Source organism: Vipera ursinii, assembly GCF_947247035.1.
Source record: "Vipera ursinii genome assembly, chromosome: 7".
NCBI classification, from domain to species: Eukaryota; Metazoa; Chordata; class Lepidosauria; order Squamata; family Viperidae; genus Vipera; species Vipera ursinii.
In genome coordinates this window covers 50488408-50512580 of record NC_139521.1, presented here as the reverse complement: position 1 = coordinate 50512580, position 24173 = coordinate 50488408, and the positions used below count along the sequence as shown (strand labels likewise).

The 24173-nt window shown below is 36.0% G+C and overlaps 1 protein-coding gene across 2 annotated transcripts; it reads left to right on the top strand.

The window, feature by feature from the left end:
• The first annotated feature begins 564 nt into the window (after positions 1–564).
• PRMT9 (protein arginine methyltransferase 9) lies at positions 565–22717 on the top strand. Of its 2 annotated transcripts, none has more exons than XM_083366858.1 (13): positions 565–850; positions 3330–3544; positions 3992–4140; positions 5189–5425; positions 5983–6150; positions 6713–6815; positions 7034–7140; positions 7713–7905; positions 9661–9844; positions 12601–13282; positions 19026–19179; positions 19884–20006; positions 21126–22717. In XM_083366858.1, exons 2-13 carry the CDS (start codon positions 3359–3361, stop codon positions 21339–21341), a joined length of 2502 nt encoding a protein of 833 aa, XP_083222984.1. In that variant the 5' UTR covers positions 565–850; positions 3330–3358; the 3' UTR covers positions 21342–22717. The 2 variants fall into 2 exon arrangements, with proteins under 2 accessions (XP_083222984.1, XP_083222985.1); XM_083366859.1 differs by having other exon boundaries at positions 565–933; positions 3337–3544.
• Positions 22718–24173: the final 1456 nt, after the last annotated feature.

Genomic DNA, 24173 nt, shown 5'->3' with positions numbered 1-24173 from the left:
CCGAAATAAAAGGATCTCGACCAGCGGCGGTAACGGCCGTTGGGCTGCAATTCTTCTGGCTGCAGACCAGTGCAATAACGTAACGTTTGTGTCTGCGTGGTTACCAAAACACTGTCCATAAAGTGAGGGTTATTTCTGAATAAATGAATTTAAAACCTCCCTCCTCCTCCTCCTCCCCCCCCCGGCCCAGTTACACGGAATAAAATCAACTTTCCGAATCTTGATCTTTATAGCAAGCTCTCGCAACTGGTGGATTTCCCCGTAACTCCACAATTTTAATTCATCCTGGAAAGCTTCTGGTACACCCTAAGTCGGGAGTAAGTCCCTTGCATTCAGAGGGCTGACTTCTAGGCGTGCATGATTATGCGTATGTGTACGAATCTACTGAGAAATAAGCCTTGAGTAAATAGGGATCGACATAAGTAGAACCGCACTGAGAAAAGGGAGAGGCACTAAGACCTGAACATTCTTTCTCAACTCGGAGGGGAGGGTGGTGATGACGACAGGCGCCGCGAGGCCACGCAGCAAATGGCGCCGCCCTTTTCCCTGCCTCAGAGAGGCCTCCGCTAGCGGCTCGTCAGTGGCAGCCGCTTTCTTTGAGCTCCGCTTTCGCCTTAGCTCAACACTCAGCGCGGAGGGGCGAGAGATCGAATTGGAGCGGAGAATGTGCGTGTGAAACTCAGTGGCTGCGCCCTGATTAACCTCTCCCGGGACTGTTTCTCTTTGAGAACCTGCCTCTGTTGTCTGAGGAAGCTCTGGCGAGCGCGGGTGATGCGGAAACGTTATTCTGGCTGCCATAAACGCGCGTATGCCTAACACGAGAGAGGGTCTTCCGCGCGGCGTGGTTTTTGTAAGTGAGAAGCCGGAGGTCCGCGTCCTCTTCGGCTTGAAAGTGGTTTTAAGTGGTTCGCCTTAAAAGTTTCAAAAGGTTAAGTAAGATGCGTGTCATTTGTTTTTGCATGGGGAGGGCGATTTGTGTCTTGAGGACCTTCGTCAAGACTAGCATTTCTGAATTAATATTAGTAAACAGATTTACCAAAAGATAATTGCTGCTCTCGAGTTACAACGTGGCCTCTTTTCACAGGGGACATTGGCACAAAAGTTGTTGTATTGGTAAACACACAAACACAAACTATATATGTTATTGCACTTCCTAGAAGAGTTCAATACTCCCAAACCTTTTTCTCTCAGTAGCCTTTTTTACTTTTAAATTGTATATAGCACACCAAAAGAGCTTTTGTTTTATGGGTTTACGTATTCCAACACAATTGACATTTAAGGTATTGATATTAACTTTTAAAGTTTTAAATTATACAAAGTTTATGACCATTTTTCATGTAATTCCATCAATTTGTTAATATCTATGGAGCATGTCTTATTTATTTACAAGTGAGGGCAGTTAGGTTGCTCGTGGGAAAAATACAATTATGTTATTTGTTCCTATAGATTTACTCAGATCTTAAAAGGCATATTTCAGTAATAGGTTAGCCATAATGCCACTGAATATTATGTAACACTTTTTCAGTAATGTTCTGTACCTGTAGAATTTTATATTCCACCTTAAGGCAATTTCATGATATCCATTTTCCTAAGTTGTGTGCTGAGTAGTCAGCTATACAAATTAAACACATAAAATGTTTGTGTAGTCGGGCTCTATACGTATTTTAAATAAGCATTTAGTTATTGCAGTTGAACATACCAATATTCCTTTATCTACTGTGTATGTAACTGGGTTTACCCTAATCACATAATCTAATCACTTCATTTCTTTGGACAGTCTTGGGTATTTTTCAGAGAATCTTGAAATTCCTTGAACATATTTTCTGTTCTTTGAATCTATTTTGACTGGCACATAATTTGATGCAGCTAATAACAGTAGAGTTTAGAACTAATTTGCTTAACTAATAACATTTTAAGTAGAAAAGCTGGGCCATTGATTTAGAGTTGCAAGCAGATTTTTCCAGCAATATCCACAAATCTTGAACTACTGTGCACATCTCCAATCAGCTAGATATCTCAATGGCATAACAATTCCAAAATTCAGAAGGGTGTTATTCTTAGGCAGATTCAGTGCCTTCCCAAAAGCTATTACTGAAGGAAGATACCAAAAAACTCTTCTTCCAATGGAGATTGTCTGTGTGGTGGAGGAATAATTGAACAATTACTCTGTATTGCCTTTTCTCTGCAGGTGGTCTCCCTAAATATCCTGGTTATTCAGATTTGTTTTATCACAAGATCTTATTATTGGATCAATCTGATATTATTTCCTTGAGCACAGCCAAGTACTATTTTCTAATCTGTACAGTACCCCTAGTTTTAGCTCCTCTTTTTTCCTTTTGTCTTAATTGTGACTCTCGTGTTTTATTTGCTTGTCTATGACAGAATAATGATTGATTAGATTTGATGGAAAAGCTCATAATAAAAGTATATTGAATATGAATTAAAATTCTAGCTATGTGTAAAACCACTCATTCAGCGACCATTCATAGTTGCCATAGCCTAAATGAGTGGTACTTATAACTTGCTGATACACTCACACCAACTGTCACACGATTCAGGCACTTAGTAACCACCTTGCACTTGTGATAGGGGTGCCCTGAAGTTTCATGTTTGCTATTTGTAATGTTCTGCAAATGGAGCAAATGGAGGCCAGCGCCACACTCTCTCTCCCCAGGTTACTCTTCACTCACATGGCACTGACCTTGTTTCTAACCTCTTCACTCAGGCCTAGCCTGAATGGGACTTCCAGAGCCTCCCCCATTCTCTGAGCACCCCCCAGAGTCCTTGCCTGGAACGGCTTCCCGCTTAACCTACATCTTGGGGTTATAGTGGCAACTGTGATTGTCATCACATAATGTCATCATGTGACATTGCACTTTATGACCTCATTGCTTAGCAACAGGAGTCCTCATCCCAGTTGCCATAATAAACCGAGGACTATTTCTACTACAAATCAGTTGTAGGATTATTTTCATTCAATACTGCTAGCCAGGCTAAATAAGATAATATGCATCTTTCTTACTTATGTATGATGTTCTAAAGACAGCCTGCTGTCTTTAAAAAACCCCACAGCTTTTCAGTTTTGATATAAGGTTTGACATAGAGTGCATTCTTACATTTACAAAAATAAGAATCGTGCTATATTTTGAGTCCTCCACATTCCTTTTGTTGGGAACAGAATGATAGTAAAGTTCAAAATAGTACAAATTAACCTATGGATCATATTTTATAAATAATTGCATTGGGGACAAAAATAACTTTGATTTTTTAGTTGTAATAAAATAATAGAATTTGGCCATAATCCTAAAATAAATGTTTTATCTTTGCAGGACAAAGTGGAGTTGATTTTAATTTAAAAATGCCTAACGGTAAGAGCAAATCTCGGCATAGACATAAAGTTAGTCAAGAAACTGGCCGGCGTGAATTAGTCTCCAGATCCTTGCAAAGTGCTCAGCATTGTCTGGAGGATCATGACTTTGGAACTGCTTATGCTCACTATCTCTTGGTATTAAACATAGCTCCTGAATTTAAAAACGATGTCAAGGTAAGAAATTTTCTGTTTATTTTTTCCCTATCCCACTCTAGATGTGACTGGCAAGACCAGTCCCTCAGATAACCTGGTCACAAGCCATGAAGGGCTTTAAGGACAACCAGCACCTTGAATTGCACCCAGAAGCAAATTGGCAACTAGTGCAGCTCCTGTTGGAGAGGTGACACTTGCACACTGAGGTCTGAATAAAACCATGCAGGCCATTGCATTTTGAACCAACTGGAACTTCCAGATGCTTTTCAGGGGCAGCCCCATGTAGAGTGCACTGCAATAGTCAAGATGGGAGGTGACTGGGGCATGAGTGATTGTGGATAGGGATTGTCGATTCAGGAAAGGGCATAACTGGTTCACAACCCACAGTTGCCCATTTATTTACTTATTTATTAGAAATATATTGAGTAATAAATTCTAAATTTATGAACAACATTTTTGTTTTTTTAGGAAGCATTTCAGTTTACCCTTTTTAAATGGGCAGAAGAGCTGGATTCTCTTTCACGAATTCAAGATTTATTTGATTGCTATGAGCATGCCCTGGAACTATATCCTAATGATGAAGTCATATATAACAGTATGGGGGAACATCTTTTCAGGTTTGAAGCTATACTTAATTAGCCACATTTTGACTATATTCTAATGCAAATAAAGCTTCTGAGTCAAGGAACTTCAGTTTAAATATATTACAAAGTTATTAACTGAATATGCATTCTTAATTCTACATGTGTAAGTATTTACAGTCATTTGAGCCCAGCAGCTTCTCTTTTGTCTGCTAGCCCAGATTCATAAGAACAAACTCTAAATGCAAAGGTATCATTAATTATAATTTCTAGAATGCTGCTTCGTGTTTATTCTATTTTATGTTTAATTTTAAGATTCATCCTTATTACCATTTTGTGCATAGGCATCTTCTGTTTTTCCCAGGTTAATTTCCACAATGGAAATGGATAACTCTGTATCTCAGTAGTTCGTTATCAACTCAAGTTTTCATAAGAGAAAATACTATATTTGGATTCAGTATTATTGAGCTAATTTATCATATAGATAGTCCTTGCTTAACAACCATAACTAGGACTAGCAACTGGTCATCAAGCAACATGGTAATTAAGTGAGTTATCACATGACTGTGATGGAGTTTCATCTCACTTCTGCGGTGATTAAGTGAGTCACCATGTTCATTAAGCAAAACATGGGATTACAACTTGGATTTTATTGCTTTTTTTCCCCAATGCCTCTCCTTGTCGGAAGCTAACTGAAGCACAAACGGGACCGCAGGATGCTTCAGTGATCATAAGCATCTTCTGGTTATGAAGCACCCAAATCTTGGATCATGTGACTACAGGGACACTGTAATGGCCATAAGTGCAAGGACTAGTAATTGATTTTTTTAGCACTGTTGTAACAGTCGCTAAACAGGATAGTCATTAAGTAAGGATTACCTGTAAGCACTTGAAGATTTATTTACACAGTACACGTATCATTTGTTTATTTCCAACAGTAAACCATAATTATCATCTGCACTTTTCTATAATTTAAACTGTTGTATATCTTCATATTACAAATATAGGTTTTTCTCAAAATTCTGTAGTTCCAAAAATTAAACATTTATGCTTTTATTGATAGTGTATTTTTTTTCTCTGTTAGGTTGGGCTTTAGAGATGAAGCAGCTGCATATTTTCATAAAGCTGTGAAGTTAAACCCTGACTTTCCTGATGCAAAGGAGAACTTTTATCGGGTTGCCAACTGGGTGGTGGAACGGTGGCATTTCATTATGCTTAATGATTACAATAGAAATTTGCTATATCAAAAAGCAATCCAGAATGCTGTTCATTCAGGATATAGAAGCGTACTTGATATTGGAACAGGAACGGGAATTCTCAGGTTTGTTGAAACTTCATGTTACAAATATTGGCATGTTTATTTACAAAGTAATAATGACTTAAGATTTAGTGACATATTTCAATGAGCCAAGTTCAATAAAAAGTTGCCAGATGGCAATCACGTGGCACTCCATTAGCATATTCCAAACATGCTAAGAGGCTTCAACTATTATATCCCTACAACCTTGATAGCAGGATTGAATAATCACTTACAATTTTTAGCTATCCTGGCATTCTCATCTGTTACAAAGCATGAGAGTCTATTTCCATAGCAAATAAAGTTGGGGACGCTACAACTAAACAAGACTCATCATCATCCTAGTTTTATTTTGGTTTATAATGGTGTTTGATACAAGTAGCTTTTTTTGTTTAAAAAAGTTTAAGAAATTAATATTATTTCTTGTTAACCTGAACTTTATGCCCCCCCCCAATATGCCCCAGGATTTAAAAATAAGTATCAAATATTTTATACAGAAATTACATTAAAGTTAAATTATTAGTATTTTGTCTAACCAAAAAAATATTATAATTTATATGGAATATCTTCTGCTTTTTCAGTATGTTTGCTAAAAAGGCTGGAGCATCTCCTGTCTATGCTTGTGAATTGTCAAAGACCATGTATGAATTGGCTTGTGAAGTGCTAGCTGCAAACAATTTGGATGGAGAAATCAAACTTCTTCACATGAAATCCTTTGGTATAGAAATTCCAAAGCACATACCTGAAAGGTTTTATCTTATATTTTGTCTGTTATTTTGAATTAAATATGGTATTCATTACTAATGTTATGACTAATAATAATCATATTCTCCATAGCAAGAGCAAATATTGTATAATGTATTATCTTTCTACTGGAATTGATTTTTTAATTTTTCAATCTTTTACTGATTTTATTGTAAACAATAAATAATACCATTGTACTATATAGCTGAAGTATATTTACTCAATAGCTAGTATACTAAATTCACACTCATTTTGAATTAAGTGGCTAAAGAATTGCAATTTAAATAAAATTATATAAAATCCAAAGGAAAAAAGATACCAATGACACTGTTTTCACCTTGCTTCCAATTCCAAACGTCTGCTGCTGTTTTGGTACTTAATATTAAAATACTAAGAAGTAATTTTTAGAGCAAGTACATAAGTAAAGGGACATTATTTTATTGAAGAAACTCACGAGATAATCACAATTCAGTTGTATAAGAAAGGACTGTTAATGTCAAATTATTAAATTTAAGCGTTATAGTTTTTAAGGCTTCTTGTTATAACTATTTTTTTTATATTTAATAGAGTTTCCCTTGTTATCACTGAAACAGTAGATTCTGGATTATTTGGTGAGGGAATTGTAGAAAGCTTGATCCACGCTTGGGAACATTTACTTTTACCACCAAAGGTTAGTATCTTAATATCTAAGGCCTGATAAGAAAAGATACCTTATTTTTATATTATAAAGTTCATGAAGTCTTCTACCTGTTCAAAAATTTTGTTAATCTGAATAGTTGCATTTGGGCATTTTTGTACTCTATAAGCTAAAATATAAATATTGCTTGTTAATACATGAACAATAAATAAATCTTGTTACACAGTTTTTAATCTGTGTCTGTTTTACAGCCTAAGGATGGTAGAGATGATTCTAAAAACTATGGTAAAGTTATTCCAGCAGGAGCTACTATGTGGGGCATGGCAGTGGAATGCAAAGAGATACGTAGACATCATAGGTATATTTCTTACTGTTGAATTTTTTTTTAATTTTTAGACAAAGAAACAGAAAATGCCTTACTTTTAAAGCAAAGAATTTTGTCTATACTTTTTTCCATTAACTGTATTATGAAGAATTTTAAAAGCATGTTAATAAGCGTGGCAAAATATTAATCATAAAAATGCTGATGACAAATTTATACTGGACTGATATTCATAAAACACAATTCCCTCATTCTACATCATAGAAAAATTATTTTCTAGGCTGATAATTATATAATTTATATTTTTCATCCATTCATTAGCAAAGGTTCTTTGCATAAGCTATGTACTAAATAAAGCAGTGTAAATAATAACTTCTTCCAAACCAGGTAATATATATTTATGTATAAAAGCAGTGAGACCAAGGCTGTAGTTCAGCCTCAGTCATGGAAATTCACTGGGTGAGTTGGGCCAGCCACTCTCTCTAGCACAATGTATTTCCCAGGATTGTTGGAGTCAGGGGAAATAGTAGGATAGAGACTTCTGAATAAAAGGGAAGGTGCTTGAATTTATCTAGTCAACTCTATTTTTTATTATTTCCTTTTTTCAGAGTGGAAGTAAAAGAAATTGCTGGTGTCTGTTTGCCAGAAACACTGAAGTTTTGCAGTCCAACATCTGCTTCTCTAAACTCCAGTGAAACCCTTGAACCTTACACTACTGAAAAACTCAGCAGAATACCTGGTGGTTATAAAGCTCTTACAGAAATTTTTCAAGTTCTGACAGTCAATTTTAATAATTTGCAGGTAATTTACTGGAACAAGAAATAATAATTACTAGTTGTTATTGTAGAATTGAAAAATGAATTTCATTAGGATAATACCCTTATTACATATAATATTTCAACATTTATCCAAATGTCATATTTGTATATTAAATATTTATTGGTACTGTATGCATGTTTTAGATCAGAGATCCCCAACCTTTTGGGCACCAGAAACCGGTTCTGTGGAGAGAAGTTTTTCCATAGACCGGAGGTTGCATGGTTTTGTGTGCTCCCTGCATCTCATGGATGTGGCTTTGCTTATTTGTGCAGCCCAGTTGCTGGCATGCCGTGGCCTGGTACTAGTCCACAGACCAGGGGGGGTTGGGGACGCCTGTTTTAGATGCATGAGTAATATGTAAATTTTACTGACCTTCACCCAATTGGCTGTCCTAATCTTATAAAATCTACTTGTTAGCTATCACAATGGTATTTTTTTCCTGTGCATGCAACTACTGTTACCTCTTCACATTAATATGTATGAATGATATTGTTACATTGCTCAAAAAAAGATTACTTACTGAAGTCAGTTTCTATAAGGCAGAATTTAACTGAAGTAAAATTGTGGAATAAAAATTTAAGCTTAATTAACAACATAACTTGGGAATAGAGAAACGAGGTGGAAACACCTGAAAAATAAAGTAATGGAAGATTTGTACAGGTCATTTTATATTAGAAAGAGAAATTAGTTTGGAAGATAGCTCAAACAATTGTACCAAGTCATTTATTTCTTTGAAGGAAAAAAATATGTAAAGTAACGATAATCATTGCATTTAGTCTGTGGGCCAATTATATGCCTTAAAAGAGGATAAAAGTTTTCTCTGTCATAAGCAAGGTTCTTATTTATTAGCCATAAAGGCAAAATCTTAATATGTAACTCTTCTATACAGTTAATTGAAGCAATATGTTTAAATGGGAATCATAATGTTCTTTTTCCCCACCCTGCTTGAAGATGGCCAAATATTGGCATATGCAAATTATATTTGGGAACCCAGCTGGCTCAGGAATTCTGGGATTTGAAGTCCACGAGTCATAAAAGAGCCAAAGTTGCCTACCCCTGATCTAGTCAGTCAATAATATAGTCAGTATTATTGTCACTGAGTTGTTGCAGCCTTCTTCACCAATTGCAACATCTTTAATCTAGTAGCACAATTCTTAGGCTGTGCAGGATTCACAGATCAATATATTTGTTTTGTTTGTAGACATTCAGCTGGTTATGTTATTCTAGCAAGAAATAAAAGTAACATTTTCTGATGTCCCCATAAACATATCTATGTTGTTTTTGGGGGAACAACACGGAAATATTTGGCTGCTATCTTCTTAGGGAATATTCCTGTGAATTACAGTCTAGCCAACAGCTTTTATTTTTCTTGGTGGTCATAAGCAGGGTCAACCCTGCAAAACTTACCCAAATCAGCCAAGGCTGGTTAGAGACTACTACATAGCTGCACTCTAGGTATAGCTGTATACTCCTTGGGAAAATCTTGATCATATATTACATGGCAATGTATCTACTACAATATACGAAGAATGTGAGCAAGAATTATTTACATTTCTTTTAAAATTATTTCGTTATATATTGTACCTGACTTACTACTATTTATCTACTTTCTTTGTAATAAATTCTATATTTGACCAGTTTTTAAAAGCGAATATTTAATAAATTACATTTTGGGATAGAAAGTGATTAACAGTGAACTATAATTTACCATCGTATTTTTCTTTTATACTTGACCAGGAGCTAAAAAATTTGTCGATTAGTAAGCCATCCAAGATGAATATACCCATTACTAAAGACGGAATACTAGATGCTGTTGTAGTCTGGTTTACACTGCAGCTTGATGATGAACTCACTCTTTCTACAAGTCCAAATGTGGACACCTGTTGGGAGCAAGCAGTCTATCCTGTACAAGGTCTCCTTGGTATGTCTTTCATTCTATTGCAACCAAAAGTGAAATTTCTCTATTTTTTGTTAAAATGGAGGGGGGAAATGAAATTAAACATATAAAAATACAGATTTATAGATAAAAAATGTCATTTGATTACATAAACTTGTAAAAATAAAGATAGGTTCTCCGTGAGATCCATATTGTACCTACCCTGTTAGCATTTTAAAGAGCCATGTTCTTCCAGGGTGGTTGGTGCTCTATTTGTTGGATGTCAATTATTGGGGCTTTGGGGGTTTTCCAGGTTCACCATTTTGCTCTGCTTTCTCTTCTTTTGCTCTGCTTTCTCTTCTTTCTCTATTCTATTGCTTATTTGACTAATGCCATTTTTTATTGTTTTGATGTATTGTGCGCAGCCAGCATCTTTTGGAGTTATGAGACATCAAATCAGTCAAAGAAATAAAGGTTGCACAAGCTTTGGGGCAGTAGTGTATATTTCTATCTTAATGTTACACACATGTGCACATGAAACTGTATTTTATCTCATAGACATACATTTCAAGAAGAACAGTGAAAAGTCAAAGGTTATGGAGATCATACCAAATTTTAGATATTCTCATCCTTGAAACAGTAAAAAGGAAAGAGAGTCTAACAAGGTTCTATTCTCTAGTGAAAGAATATGTTTTTCTTTTGGCTTTTTCCCCAACCAAAGGAACCAAAATACTGGAATAAAAGGAAAATGATTTAATTTATAATTGCCTGTTAGTAATTTAAATAACCTAGACTTTACCTTTGACTATTATTCTCTTATTTTGTTTTGAAGATGTTATCTAACTTCAAAGGATTAAATGTTCCAAGAAAAGATTATGCTTTCTATATAAAAGAGAATAGGGGATAGGTAAAACTAAATGTAGCTTCTGCCTATCATTCTTGATCAGGTCAGTTGTTGAGACGCCTTGCACGTATAGCTGATATATTCAATTCTCTCTCCAGAGACTCTGCACATAGTGAACCTGATTTAATAAAACTTAACCTAAAATACACAATTTCCTTTAAACAAAAAGAATTAAAGTATTGAAGAACTCCACTGTGGAAAATATTGAACTTGCCAGAATTCACCTATTCGGGTAAAACTAAATCATACCTGGAGATCCAAGAAATCAGAATACATATTCCAGAAAATTAGGAAGCCATAACTAAAAGAACTTCAGATCTGATCATAGCTATCCCTAATTACAGAGCTTTTAAGTTCCTTGCACTTAAGGTTTATTTCCTGTCTTACCTAACAACTTAGCCAACTGTATTGAGTTGGATAACTCGTTTCCATTTTCTTCCTGTGGCTTGGATTTAGTTAAATTTTATTGTTGTTTTCCATTAATCACACTACATCTCTTAATAAGATTTGCTTTTACAGAAGTAAATTAGTGATATTTCTTTATCTAATAACTTAAATTTATAGATTTAGAATGGGTTTAGTAAAAGCAATCATAATGCTTTGTTTCATTAGGACTCAAGAGATAGTAATGAAGCATTTGGAATGACTGAGAGATAGAAATAAACAACATTGAGAGAAGTGAAACCTAACTAAATCTTGTAGCTGGAACTTTATAATCTCTTTTCGTTCATAACTAGAGTTATTCATAGGTTAGTAATTTGTGATTTTTAGTCAGCAAAAATAGTTATGATTATTTGTTTTATTCCTATTTACACTGCCCGACTGCCAACAACTTTGGGTGGTTCACATAAGCATGAGACTATAAAATAATAAAACCTGTATAGCAATAAAATAGTGAACTCAGAGATGACAAAACCCAGAAAGCAACAAAGCACACACCCATTCTTACACCCATCTATCTAAAGGCCTGAGCAAACAATCAGGTCTTCATGGTTCTCCGAAATACCACTCAGTTGGAAGCCACCCAGATCTGACATTAAACATACTTGCATCTAAACTCAAGAAAACATACTTAGGAATACATTGTTAATTTCTAACAGTATGTGTATACAAATCAGTCAAGTGAAGCACTTTAAGGATCCATTCCTTGAAACAGCTTCAGCCATTGCAACCTTGGTGCAGCTGTTTTAAGGCCTTTCCACAATGGTCTGGCTTACACCTCAGCAAGAGGTTAGTACAGACCTAACCTCTAATTTGTGTAGCTTTCCATAATGGATTATTTAATAAATATAATACACTTTGTGCTTTCTCCATCTCTTGAGGAATTAAGTTGAAATTGGATTATGGGAATTGGGTGGTTATCCTGGATAAAGACTGAAATGCAAATTCCACAAAAAAGAGTGGATTATATAGCTAAGTAAAATACCTGTTTAAATGCCTGTCTTATCCCATTTCCCACCTTCCCTTGCTTTTATCATTTTAAACTATTTCATTAAAATAAAAATATGATTTTTAAGTAATTTTTACACAAATACTAAATGTCTAGATTCAACTAGGCCTTTTTGTTTCCAATACTATCTTAGTTTGAACATCACTGCAATTTACACATTTAGTAATGGATTATTACTAAGTACAGTATTGTTTATAAATAACTATTTATGGCTCAATATTATATGAATACACACAAGCAGTGGCTAAAATAAAGCATTTGCATAGTGCAACATGTAGATCTGTTTATCTTAAGCTGCTGTACGTGTTGTCGAACTGCATTAAGGTTTACAGATGAATTATATTCTCCAACAAGTGGGAAACAATTATTTAAATATTAAATATTTTTCAGAATGCACTTGAATAGCATTAGTTTGTATTTCAGTTGTCATTTCTTTATGGTTTGCAGATCATTCTGTAAAATCTGGAGATCGTGTTGCAATGGAAATATGCTGCCAGGACTGCTATCTAAGGATTCAAAGAATTTCCATTAAGACTTCAGGATATGGAACAGATGTTGAAAGAAACTTGAGGGAGAAGAACAGTGAAGCTGAACTCTGCAGTGCTCTAGCCAGTCTTCAGACAGCAAGCACACTGGAAAATGTCTGCCAAGAATGTAGGCTAGAATCCACTGAAATTGCTTTATTAAATAATCTGCAGTATCATGAATGCTTTAAAGTTGCAATAGGAAAAGTATTGTCATCATTAAGTCACCAACATTCAATGGATGTTGTTGGTCACCATGAACTTGAAAAGAACCAGAGCAAACATTCTGTAACTGTTGATCCTCTGTATATATTGGATGTATCAGAAGGCTTTTCAATTTTGCCAGTAATTGCAGGTAAATTTGGAGCAGTTAAAGCATACAGCTCGGTTGAAAAAGAACAACACCAAGTAGCTCTCAGTTTGATTTCAGAAGTCAACCAATTTCCCAGAGAAACATTAGAGTTTTGGCTTAGTCATCTACAAGATGAAAACAAGGTACTACAAAGACCTAAATCTGACAAATTATGGAGTATTATAATTCTGGATGTCATAGAAACTTCTGGTTTAATTCAGCAGGATGTGATGGAAAAAGCTGCAATATCTAGGTAATGTAAGAAACAAGTTTCTTGGATTTTTTTTTATTGAAAAGTTTTTCAATACATTTCATCTTTAACAACCCCTCCCCCCCCACCCCCTACCCAACCCTTCTCGACCCTCCCGACCCTTCCCCCCTCCCCGTCCCCGACTTCCCAGAGCTAAATACAAGGTATAAAAGTAAAAACAATCATAAACAACCATATGCTAACAACAATAGGCTATTAAATCTATCGCGCTCTAGCTCATATAAAATGACTACAAGCAATCCTAATATCACATCAATACTTATGCAAATGCTAAATGAAACTTTTTAGTCCCATATTTATTCTGGATGTAATCAATCCATTTTTTCCACTCCGTAATATAACGTCGTTGCAAATGATCTTTCAAGTACGCCGGTATCTTTGCCATTTCCGCCAGGTCAGAAACTTTTAAGGTCCATTCTTCTATAGTCGGCAGTTCCTCCTTTTTCCAATATTGATCTACTAAAAGTCTTGCTGCCGTAATTAAGTTCAACATCAACTTAGTGTCCACAACAGTAGTATCAGTAATTATGCCCAGTAAAAACAATTGCGGACAAAACTTTATCCTTTTCTTAAATATCTTCTGCATATTCCACCAGATTTTAATCCAAAAAACTTTAACCTTTTTACAGGTCCACCATATATGAAAGTACGTTGCGTCTTCGCCACCACACCTCCAACATTTAGGTTGATAGTTCGGATACATACTTGCAAGCTTTTTAGGATCTAAATGCCACCTGTAAAACATTTTATAAAAATTCTCTCTTAAATTTTGAGCTTGTGTAAATTTTACGTTCCTCACCCAGATCTTTTCCCAAGTATCCATTGTAATAACTTCTTGAATATTCTGAGCCCACTTTATCATGCAATCTTTAACAAGTTCTTCTTTCCACCTGGCCCGTAGTTGCCCATATTGAAACCAGGTTTGAACAATCTTCCCTTCTTGTAAAAAGTTATACGGCTTCAAACACCATACGTTCCTCTCCAAACTTAGGATTTCCTTATATGTAATCACATCATGTTTGAACCCAACATTTATGTTTTCTATTGCGTGTTTCGGTATTGCCCATAAAGGTATCTTGTAATTTAACTTATGTCTATACTTTTTCCAAACTCTCAACAAAGCATGTCTTAAAATATGCACCTTAAACACATTATCTACCTTCTTATCATACAGTAAATATGCATGCCAACCAAATAACAAGTCGTGGCCTTCAAGATTTAATAATCTCCCTTGTGTTAAGTTAATCCAATCACTTATCGCTGACAACGCAGCAGCTTCATAGTATAATTTAAAATTGGGCATTTTAAGACCACCTCTTTCACGCGTGTCCTGCATAATCTTAAATTTAACTCGTGGCCTTTTCCCTGCCCATACAAATTTATTGATACCCTTTTGCCATTCCTCCAAATTTGAGTCCTTTTTAAGAATAGGTATCATTTGAAATAAAAATAAAAATTTCAGCAAGACATTCATTTTCACTGCTGCAATTCTTCCCAATAAAGACAATTGTAATTTTTTCCAACTATCCAATTCTTTTTGAACTTTTCCCCATAACTTTTCATAATTATTTTTATATAGCTTTGCATTTGAGGGTGACAAATACACCCCCAAATATTTAACCCTTTTAACAATCTCAAATCCAGTTAACCCTTCTAAAAGGGCAGTATTTTGCAATACTGTCATGTTTTTAGCCAATATTTTAGTTTTTTGTATGTTAACCTTAAATCCAGAAACCTTCCCATATTGCATTATTATCTCCATCAGGTCCACAACAGAATTTTCTGGCTGGGTCACCGTAACAACCAGATCGTCTGCAAACGCCCTCAATCTATAATCCTGATCTCTTATTTGAATTCCCTTAATTTTTTTCAAATTCCGTATTTTAATCAATAATATCTCCAATGTTAAAACAAATAATAAAGGTGATAATGGACACCCTTGCCTTGTGCCCTTTTCAATATAACATACTTCAGTCAAACTGTTATTTACTATTATTCGGGCTGTTTGTTTTTGATATAATGCCCTAATTGGCTGTAAAAATTTATCCCCAAAATTCATTTTATCTAATACTTTCATCAAAAATTGCCAATCCAATTGATCAAAGGCTTTTTCAGCGTCCAGAAAGATCAGCGCCACAGGGATCTGGTTGTTCCTTTCCAAAAATTCCAACAAGTCAACTATATGCCTCACATTATTTTTCATTTGTCTACCACTAATAAACCCAGTTTGATCACCATGAATTATCTGTTGCAATACCCTCATCAATCTATTAGCTAAAACCTTAGCAAATATCTTGTAGTCCGTATTCAAAAGTGATATTGGTCTGTAATTTCTTACTTGAGTGACATCCTGATCTTCCTTCGGAATCAGAGAGATAAAAGCAGTTCTCCAAGACGGAGGCACCCCTCCTCCCCTTTGAATTGTCTGAAACAATTCCCTTAATGGCTTTATCATCTCCGACTGTAAGTTTTTATAATACACCGCAGTCAATCCATCCGTGCCTGGCGCTTTATCCACCTTCAATTGTTTAATTGCTAGAAGAATTTCTTCCTCAGTTATCAATTGATTAATCTCTTCCTTTTGTTCTTGTGTAAGAACCGGGATATTAGCATTCCTCAAATATGCATCAATATCTGCTTCATTAATCTTATCTTTAGCATATAATTTAGAATAAAAGTCCACAAAAGCTTCCTTAATAAGATCCTGTTGATACACAACCTTACCCTTATGTTCTATTTTATCTATATTAGAAGCCCTTTGCTTCTTCCTTAACATGTAAGCTAACCATCTACCTGGTTTATTGGCATTACAAAAAGTATTATGCCTAGCAAACCGTAAGTTAGTTGCCACCTGATCAGCCATCAACTTATCAAACTGTCCTCTTAACAAATTAATAACCTCTTTAATCTTCGCATCCGATGGATTCAAAATTAGGGCCTTTTCTTTTTCCCTAATTTCATTCTCTAATTCTTTCCTCCTAAATTCCAAATTACGTCTGTATTTGTTGTTCATATATATTAACACCCCTCTCATATAAGCTTTGCTAGCATCCCAAACCATATCCATAGAAGTACCCTTATTCATGTTAGTTTCAAAAAAGACCATCTGTTTTTTACATTCTTCCACATTTCCCTGATTTCTAAACAGGTTCTCATTTAGACACCAAGAGCGCCTATCTTTGTTATCCTTGTCGATCTCTAACCAAACTGGACTATGGTCAAGTTTGTTGGATTTTATTATACCATTCAAGTTATATGACAAATATACTTATCGATAGGTTAATATTTGATTAAATTTTACAATTTAGAGACCATCCAAGTCCATCACAGACTGGTCAGCTTACAGATTTAAAAGCAAGAAATAGTATTAAAAGAACAAAGATCTTAATTGTCTGGGGGGGGAAATGTTCATAGCAAATAAATACCCTGCAGAGGCTTAATACGCAACCTTTCCCAAGGTCTGGGAGAATAGCCAGGTTTTCAGCATCTTTTAGAACATCACTGGGGTAGGAGCCATACGTCTAGTTTTTCCAGAAGACAGGTGCTACAACAAAGAAAGAACACATCCTAAGTACCACTAGATAATATGGTTAATTAAAGAGACTTGAGACATGCCCATCCTGTCTAGTTTTACATTTTTAAAATAATGATTTCGCTTTTGTTGTTTTTTAGTGTTGCAAATTACATGGTCATATCAGCATCAAAACTTGGGGTTTTAATGCCCAGCCAATGTATTTTGCCTAATTCATGCTACATATTTTCAGCTAAATTAATGTTCTAACAGTTTTAATTATTTCAGCATCATTGTTTTTAAACCTTAAAGTCTACTGTTTGGAGTCAAATGCAGAATATATAAAGAACAATTGACCCTGTTGGACCTGAGGAAGCAGACAGGATCCTCCAAGTAGTCAGTGCCACCACCTGTCAGATCCTTGTCCCTCCCGGATAATGGAAGCCTTCAGGATCATGACTAGCAGGTTGGTCCAGGCAGTGATTAACACATCACTGGAGGAGGGAACATTTCCAAGGTCTTTTAAGGAGGCCCTGGTTCACCCCCTTTTAAAAACCATTACTGGATCCCTCCTGCCTGGACAACTTTCATCCAGTTTCCAACTTCTCCTTTTTAGGGAAGGTTGTGGAAAAGGTAATGGTCTGGCAACTTCAGAGGATCCTGGATGAAACTTGGGCTCCTTCAAGTTAGGATTCAGGACTGTTTATGGGACAGAAAGTGCATTGGTCACACTTGTTGATGATATCTGGTAAGAGCGGGATGGAGTAGTGCAACCATTCTCTTTCTCCTTGACTTCTCAGCAGCCTTTGATACCATCGACCAAGGTATCCTTTTGGGCCAGATACAGGGGCTGGGCCTGGGCTGCACAGTCTTGTGCTGGTTAGGCTTCTTTGTCCAAACCAGTCTCAAGTGGTGTTAGTAGGAAGTGAGAGGTCCAGCCCTCAGCTGCTATCTTGTGATGTGACATAGGGTTTGGTACTCTCCGCTCCTTTTTCACATCTACATGAAGCCACTGGGTGAGATCATCCATAAGCATGGTTTGAGGTAACTGCAGTACACTGACAATACCCAACTCTATATTTCCACCCTTGGTTACCCAAGTGACGCTGTTGCCCTCTCGTGATGCCTCGGGGCCTGGGTGGGGGACAAGGGCTTCACTGAACCCTGGCAAGACCAAATGGCTTTGGTTGTACGGGCCCCCGAGATCCAGGACTTTGTCATCTTTAATTCTGAATGAGGTTGCACTATCCCAGACAGTCTATAACCTGGGGGTTCTCCTGGATACTTTACTCCTGCTTGAAGAACAGGTGGCAGTCACAGTTAGGAGAGCTTTTTCACAACCTTAGCTTATGCACCAATTATGGCCTTTCCTGGATTAGGAGTTCCTGCACTCAGTCATTCAGGCCCTATCTCATGGCTGGACTACTATAATGTGCTATGCATGGTGTTACCCTTGGAGAGCATTCAGCTAGTGCAGAGTACATTGGCAAAGCAGTTCCTGGAGTCCCAAGAATGGCCCAGGTAACACCACTGCTCTGCATTGTCTGCCAGTTGGCCTCTGGGTATAATTCATGGTGTTGGTAATCAGCTATAAAGCTGAGATTACCCACCTCATGCATGCCAGCAGAGTAGGCATACTGCAGGCCCTGTCAGCCCGATAATTCGGGATGGCGGAATCTAGGAAAAGGGCCTTCTCTGCCGTTGCATCTGCCCTGTGGAATATTTTGCCCCCTAATGTGAGGTTGCCTTAGATCTTTCTGACTTTCTGGAAGAGTTTAAAGACCTAGCTCTGCCAATTAGCTTCAGGCATTTATGGGGGAGTATCACAATGGAGGTGGTTGGATCCATTAACAACAAATTTCACCTCCCCCCCCCCAATCCTGCTCCATCTTTTAACTGAGCCACTGTGTTCTGGATTTTATATTAACTTAATTTGCTTTTAGTTTATATAGTTTTTATTTTTTTATGATTGTAAGCTGTCCAGAATTACTTTGAAGTAAGATGGGCGACCTATAAATTTTATAAAGAAATAAAATCTGAGAATTTGTTTTCAGTATAACAACTAAGCTGCCATTTTTATACATCAAAAAGTGTACTTACCTTTACCAGTTTTCTGTTTCAGTATCTTATTTAATGTTTAGAAATATAAAAAAGTTATATGCTGATGCTGAAAAGTTGAAATATTTATTAGACTCTATACATTTTTATATTTAGGTGTTTGCTTCACTCTGGGGGAAAGATATTTCCACACCATGTGAAAATATATGGAATGCTTGTAGAATCCAATTTATTATTACTTGAGTCTGCTGTTCAAGGGACAGATCCCACACTTGGTTTCAACATAGCACCTTTTATCAACCAATTCAAGGTTTGAAACAATTTATATTTTTCTATATTCAGATAAATCCTTCAAATATTGAGAAGCCAGAATTTTTTTTTAAAGACAAATCAATTCTGTGTGATCCTATTTGTATCCAGAATTTGAAAAAATGCTTATTGAAAAATTAGAAAATAGATTAAAGAAAATAATGGAGACTTAATGGTCATGTATATATTAAAAGTCTTCTAATGTTTTGTTACACAGTCTTCAAGCAAATAATGATAAGATAATTCAACAGAAGTACAATTTATGAGAAGCTAATGTAAATATGGTTGGTTTCAATAGTTTTGTTTAGTTTTTTTTCCAAAATTAAAGTGGTCACCTGCTTTCATCTCCTATTGGTAACTAATGCTGTTTGTTTACTTTTTTAGCAATATATATTTCTACCATTCCATACATTCCTTCCATTAAAACTTGATCAACTGTAATTCTATACTATTTTGATTGGAATAACTTGGAATCCTGAATTCTGTCAATAAAGTAGTATAATTCGCAGTTATTTTGCCACTAACAATATTGGCACAGGGACACATTTACATAGTATAGGTATAACACCAACAGTTTTGTCCACACAAATTCTTAAGACTCAGAAATATGCATAAATGTCAGGATGGAACATAGATGGAAGGTTTTGTTATATGTTGTATTGTACTGTCTTACTTTGTGCAGAATCTTAAAACTTTCTGTTTCAGGTACCTATGCGCATTTTTTTGGATCTCTCCACACTCCCATATATTCCTTTAAGCAACTCAGTAGAACTTCTGCGAGTGGATCTCATGAATCCCTACTTGAATAACAGCAGTACTGAAGTTGAGGTAAGTCTACAGAATAGGTATCCAAAATCCAGCTTGATTGCTTTCTTGCTTATTTATTGTCAAATTTATATAGCTGCCCATCTCACAAATCAAATGACTCAACAAAGCATGCAACAATATTAAAAAATAATAGTTCCCAAGTAACTTATTATTATTAAACATTAAAAACTATAAAACACAGCAAAAAATGGGCCGAGGTGTTAATAATAATAGAACCAGCTCATTTGCCAGAATTAATTTGTACAGTGTACTTAGATCAGATTTATGCAAAGTGCATATGTATTTACCAAAAAAAATCAATTTTAGAAGAAGCAGCTTTTAGTTTGAGTCCAACCTCTTGCTCGTTGCTGGAATCCAAATTAAAATAGTCCAGATAGATAGCTAATTAATCTCTATTTTAATATATCCAGTGGAGTTTTACCATTTGTCTGAGTGAATGGGTTAAACTGGCCATGTTGTTAACCCTCCTTAAGATTTAGCATGGCCAACTGCATTAGTTCATGGGATTTAATTCTAGTTCCCTGATCTACATTATTCTATGAATAAGTTCATTTCTCTGAATTGTTCTTAAAGTTGGACACAATATTTGATATGGGCTTGACCTGAATAAAATAGAGTAAAATTATTACTTCTAATAATTCGGAAGTTTACTGATACAGCCTAAAATGGTATTGTCTGCCTCATAATCAGTTTGCAATCAACTATTATGCCAAAATCTTTTTTCGCCCAAGAATTATTATGCCAGTTATCCACCATCCTGTATCAATATGCTTGTATTTGTTTCCTCTGAACTTTCCATTTCTGCTGACTTACTTTCATTCTGTTAATTTGACCTCATTTTTCTAAACACATCAAGATTGTTTTGAATTCTGTATTTTAGGGTATTATTCGTCACACTCAATTCAATAAGTGTTTTCTCCACCTTTTTATCCAAAATCATTAATGAACTTTGGCGGTATATTTCCTCCTTCAGAAGCATCTGTAACAAGCTATAAAAATGGCAAAATGACATGCACTTGTGCACATTATATACTTTTTTAGAGAAACATGCTCAATTTAATTTTATATATAAAAAAAGTTTACTGCTGAACAGTAATTTCACACCTATTAATTTTATAGGTGGAGATTTGTAAATCGGGTCAAGTGACTGGTATTCCATTTTGGTATCATGTATATCTGGATAATGATATTGTTTTGGATACATCAAGCAAGTCATCTCACTGGAAACAAGCTGCCATTGTGCTTGATAAACCCATTCAGGTTCAAAAAGGAGAAAAGGTTATTCTAAGTATTCAGTATTACAAAAGCAACATCAGTGTGGTAGTAAAACAGTAAAATATAAATAGCTTTCCTTAATTAGTTTTGAATGTCTAAATTCCAAACTTATGTTCTATAATATGGTAATCTATGCAAAGTGTTGATTTTAAAATACTTGTTCAATTTGCAGAAGTTAATCTGTATAGAATATTTTATAATGTAAAAATGTTTCTAGAATGCAAAAAAATACTATGGACTTAAAGCATTGGTTTCTTTTACATTTTAGAAAATTACTAAATAAAAAGTATAAAAATATAATTAAAATTCTACAACATGCCTGCTCTTTCTTACATTTGCAGATTACTAAAATAGTGAATTGACTGGCAAAGAAGGTAATACTGGTTTTTAGATCATTAGTCCTCTAGATCTTGAAATGGTAATCATTAATTTTACAAGAATGAAAATACAGTGCATTCAGAAAGTATTCAGATCCCCTTGCAAAGAAAAACTTGCTAGAAACCATACAAACCAAATTCCTGTGAGCCATCTTAGCTGCACCCAAAGGAACTCCAAATGCCCAGTTAAGAATTGAGACAGCCATGCCTCAAATTCAGGTAAGAGCCTGGAAGATGATCATTCATTGGCTTAAAATGCATTTCTTTCCAGAGGTACTGTCCCCGCTAGTGTTGACTGACAACTTCCCCTCCCCCTGGAAACAGGCGATAGATCACAAGCTGGGCTCTATCGATATTCTTAATGTCCCTGGGCTTTGATCAACCAAAGCAAGTAGTATTCAATAGAATGAATGACATGGAGTTCCAAGAAGAAATAAATAGGTTGCCTCAGCACAGCAGGGATAGAATCAAACAGGGTTTGTGGGAATCGGCAAGATATCTGAAGGTTCCTAAGAGCATGGTGGCCTCCATAATTCTCAACTGGAAGACATTTGGCACAACCAGGACTCTTCCAAGAGCTGGTTGCCCAGTCAAACTGAGCAATCGGGGGAGAAGAGCTTTAGTAAGAGAGGTGACCAAGAAACCAATGGTCACTCTGCCTGACCTCCAGAGAACCTGTGTGGATATGAGACAGAGGTCTAGACAACCATCACTGCAGCCCTCAACCGATATGGGCTTAATGGCAGAGTGGCTACTAGACAGAAGCCTCAGTGTAGATTAATGAGGAAAAAAAGAATTTCAACAACTGTAGAATCAGGAGGCAGCATAACAAAATTAACAAAAGTAAAGGCGGTCTGAATACTTTCTGAATGCACTATATTTTGCCACAATATGATGTATAATGTTAAAATGGTTTTAGTATACTTATAAGTCTTCATTTTTAGAGAACCAATAAATATGTTTGCAATTTGCTCCTGATAGAAAAAAAAAGCATGTTCTTGTTCAAAACTATTTTATAATACACAATACAAAATAAAGAGTATATCCTTATTTTGTACCTCATCCAATAACTATATTTTTTGGCATTTTTTGTCAATTCCCATTAAACCTCTATTTCCTATTTAAAGAAAAAGATCCTACATGCCAGCACCATCAACAGACATATTCAAAATAACAGCCACTGGAGCCTCAAGTTACTTTTAAAACTTTTAAAGGAAGTTTTCAAGACTCACAAGAGCAGCTGAATAAAATGCAGCAAATATCTAATTTATTGTCTCATTTATCATTTCTTAATTTAAAGTCCTAAATGGCTCTTTTAGATTATGGACATTTAAAACTTTATTTATATATACATATTGTTGTTAGTTGCGAAGTCGTGTCCAACCCATCACGACCCCATAGACAATGATCCTTCAGGCCTTCCTGTCCTCTACCATCTTCTGCTTCAGTGACTCACGCCTACTGCTTCAGTGACTCCATCCAGCCACCTCATTCTCTGTTGTCCCCTTCTTCTATTGCCCTCAATCCTTCCCAGCATTAGGCTCTTCTTCTTCCTTCTCATTAGGTGGCCAAAGTATTTGAGTTTCAACTTCAGGATCTGGCCTTCTAAAGAGCAGTCAGAGTTGATCTCCTCTAGGACTGACCGGTTTGATCGCCTTGCAGTCCAGGGGACTCGCAGGACTTTTCTCCAGCACCATAGTTCAAAGGCCTCAATTCTTTGGCGCTCAGCCTTTCTTATAGTCCAACTTTCACAGCCATACATTGCAACTTGGAAAACCATAGCCTTGACTATACGCACTTTTGTTGGCAATAGCTTTCCTCCCAAGGAGCAAGCGGCTTTTAATTTCTTGGCAGCAGTCCCCATCTGCGGTGATCTTGGAGCCCAGGAAAATAAAATCTGTCACTACCTCCATTTCTTCCCCATCTATTTGCCAGGAATTGAGAGGGCCGGATACCATGATCTTGGGTTTTCTTAATGTTGAGTTTCAAGCCCACTTTTGCACATTCCTTCTTCACCCACATCAAGAGGCTCTTTAGTTCCTCTTCACTTTCTGCCATTAGAGTGGTATCATCTGCATATCTTAGGTTGTTGATATTTCTCCCGGCAATCTTAATTCCAACTTTTGATTCATCTAGCCCTGCCTTTCTCATGATGTGCTCTGAATATAAGTTAAATAGGCAGGGCAGCAGTATACAGCCTTGCCGGACTCCTTTCCCAATTTCGAACCAATCAGTGGTTCCATGTCCAGTTCTCACTGTTGCTTCTTGACCTGCATATAGGTTTCTCAAGAGACAAATAAGATGGTCTGGTACTCCCATCTCTTTAAGAACTTGCCACAATTTGTTATGATCCACAAAATCAAAGGCTTTAGTATAGTCAATGAAGCAGATTTTTTTCTGGAACTCTCTAGCTTTCTCCATGATCCAGCGTATGTTGGCAATTTGATCTCTAGTTCCTCTGCCTCTTCAAAATCGTGCCTGTACCTCTGGAAGTTCTTGAACCACATACTGCTAG

What these genes read in the sequence shown, in the direction of transcription:
- PRMT9 (XM_083366858.1), top strand. Translation starts at nt 3,359, where the DNA reads ATGCCTAACGGTAAGAGCAAATCTCGGCATAGACATAAAGTTAGTCAA. An exon ending in ATGGGGGAACATCTTTTCAG is followed by an intron (nt 4,141 to 5,188) that starts GTTTGAAGCTAT and finishes TTTCTCTGTTAG; the next exon opens with GTTGGGCTTTAGAGATGAAG. An exon ending in ACAGGAACGGGAATTCTCAG is followed by an intron (nt 5,426 to 5,982) that starts GTTTGTTGAAAC and finishes CTGCTTTTTCAG; the next exon opens with TATGTTTGCTAAAAAGGCTG.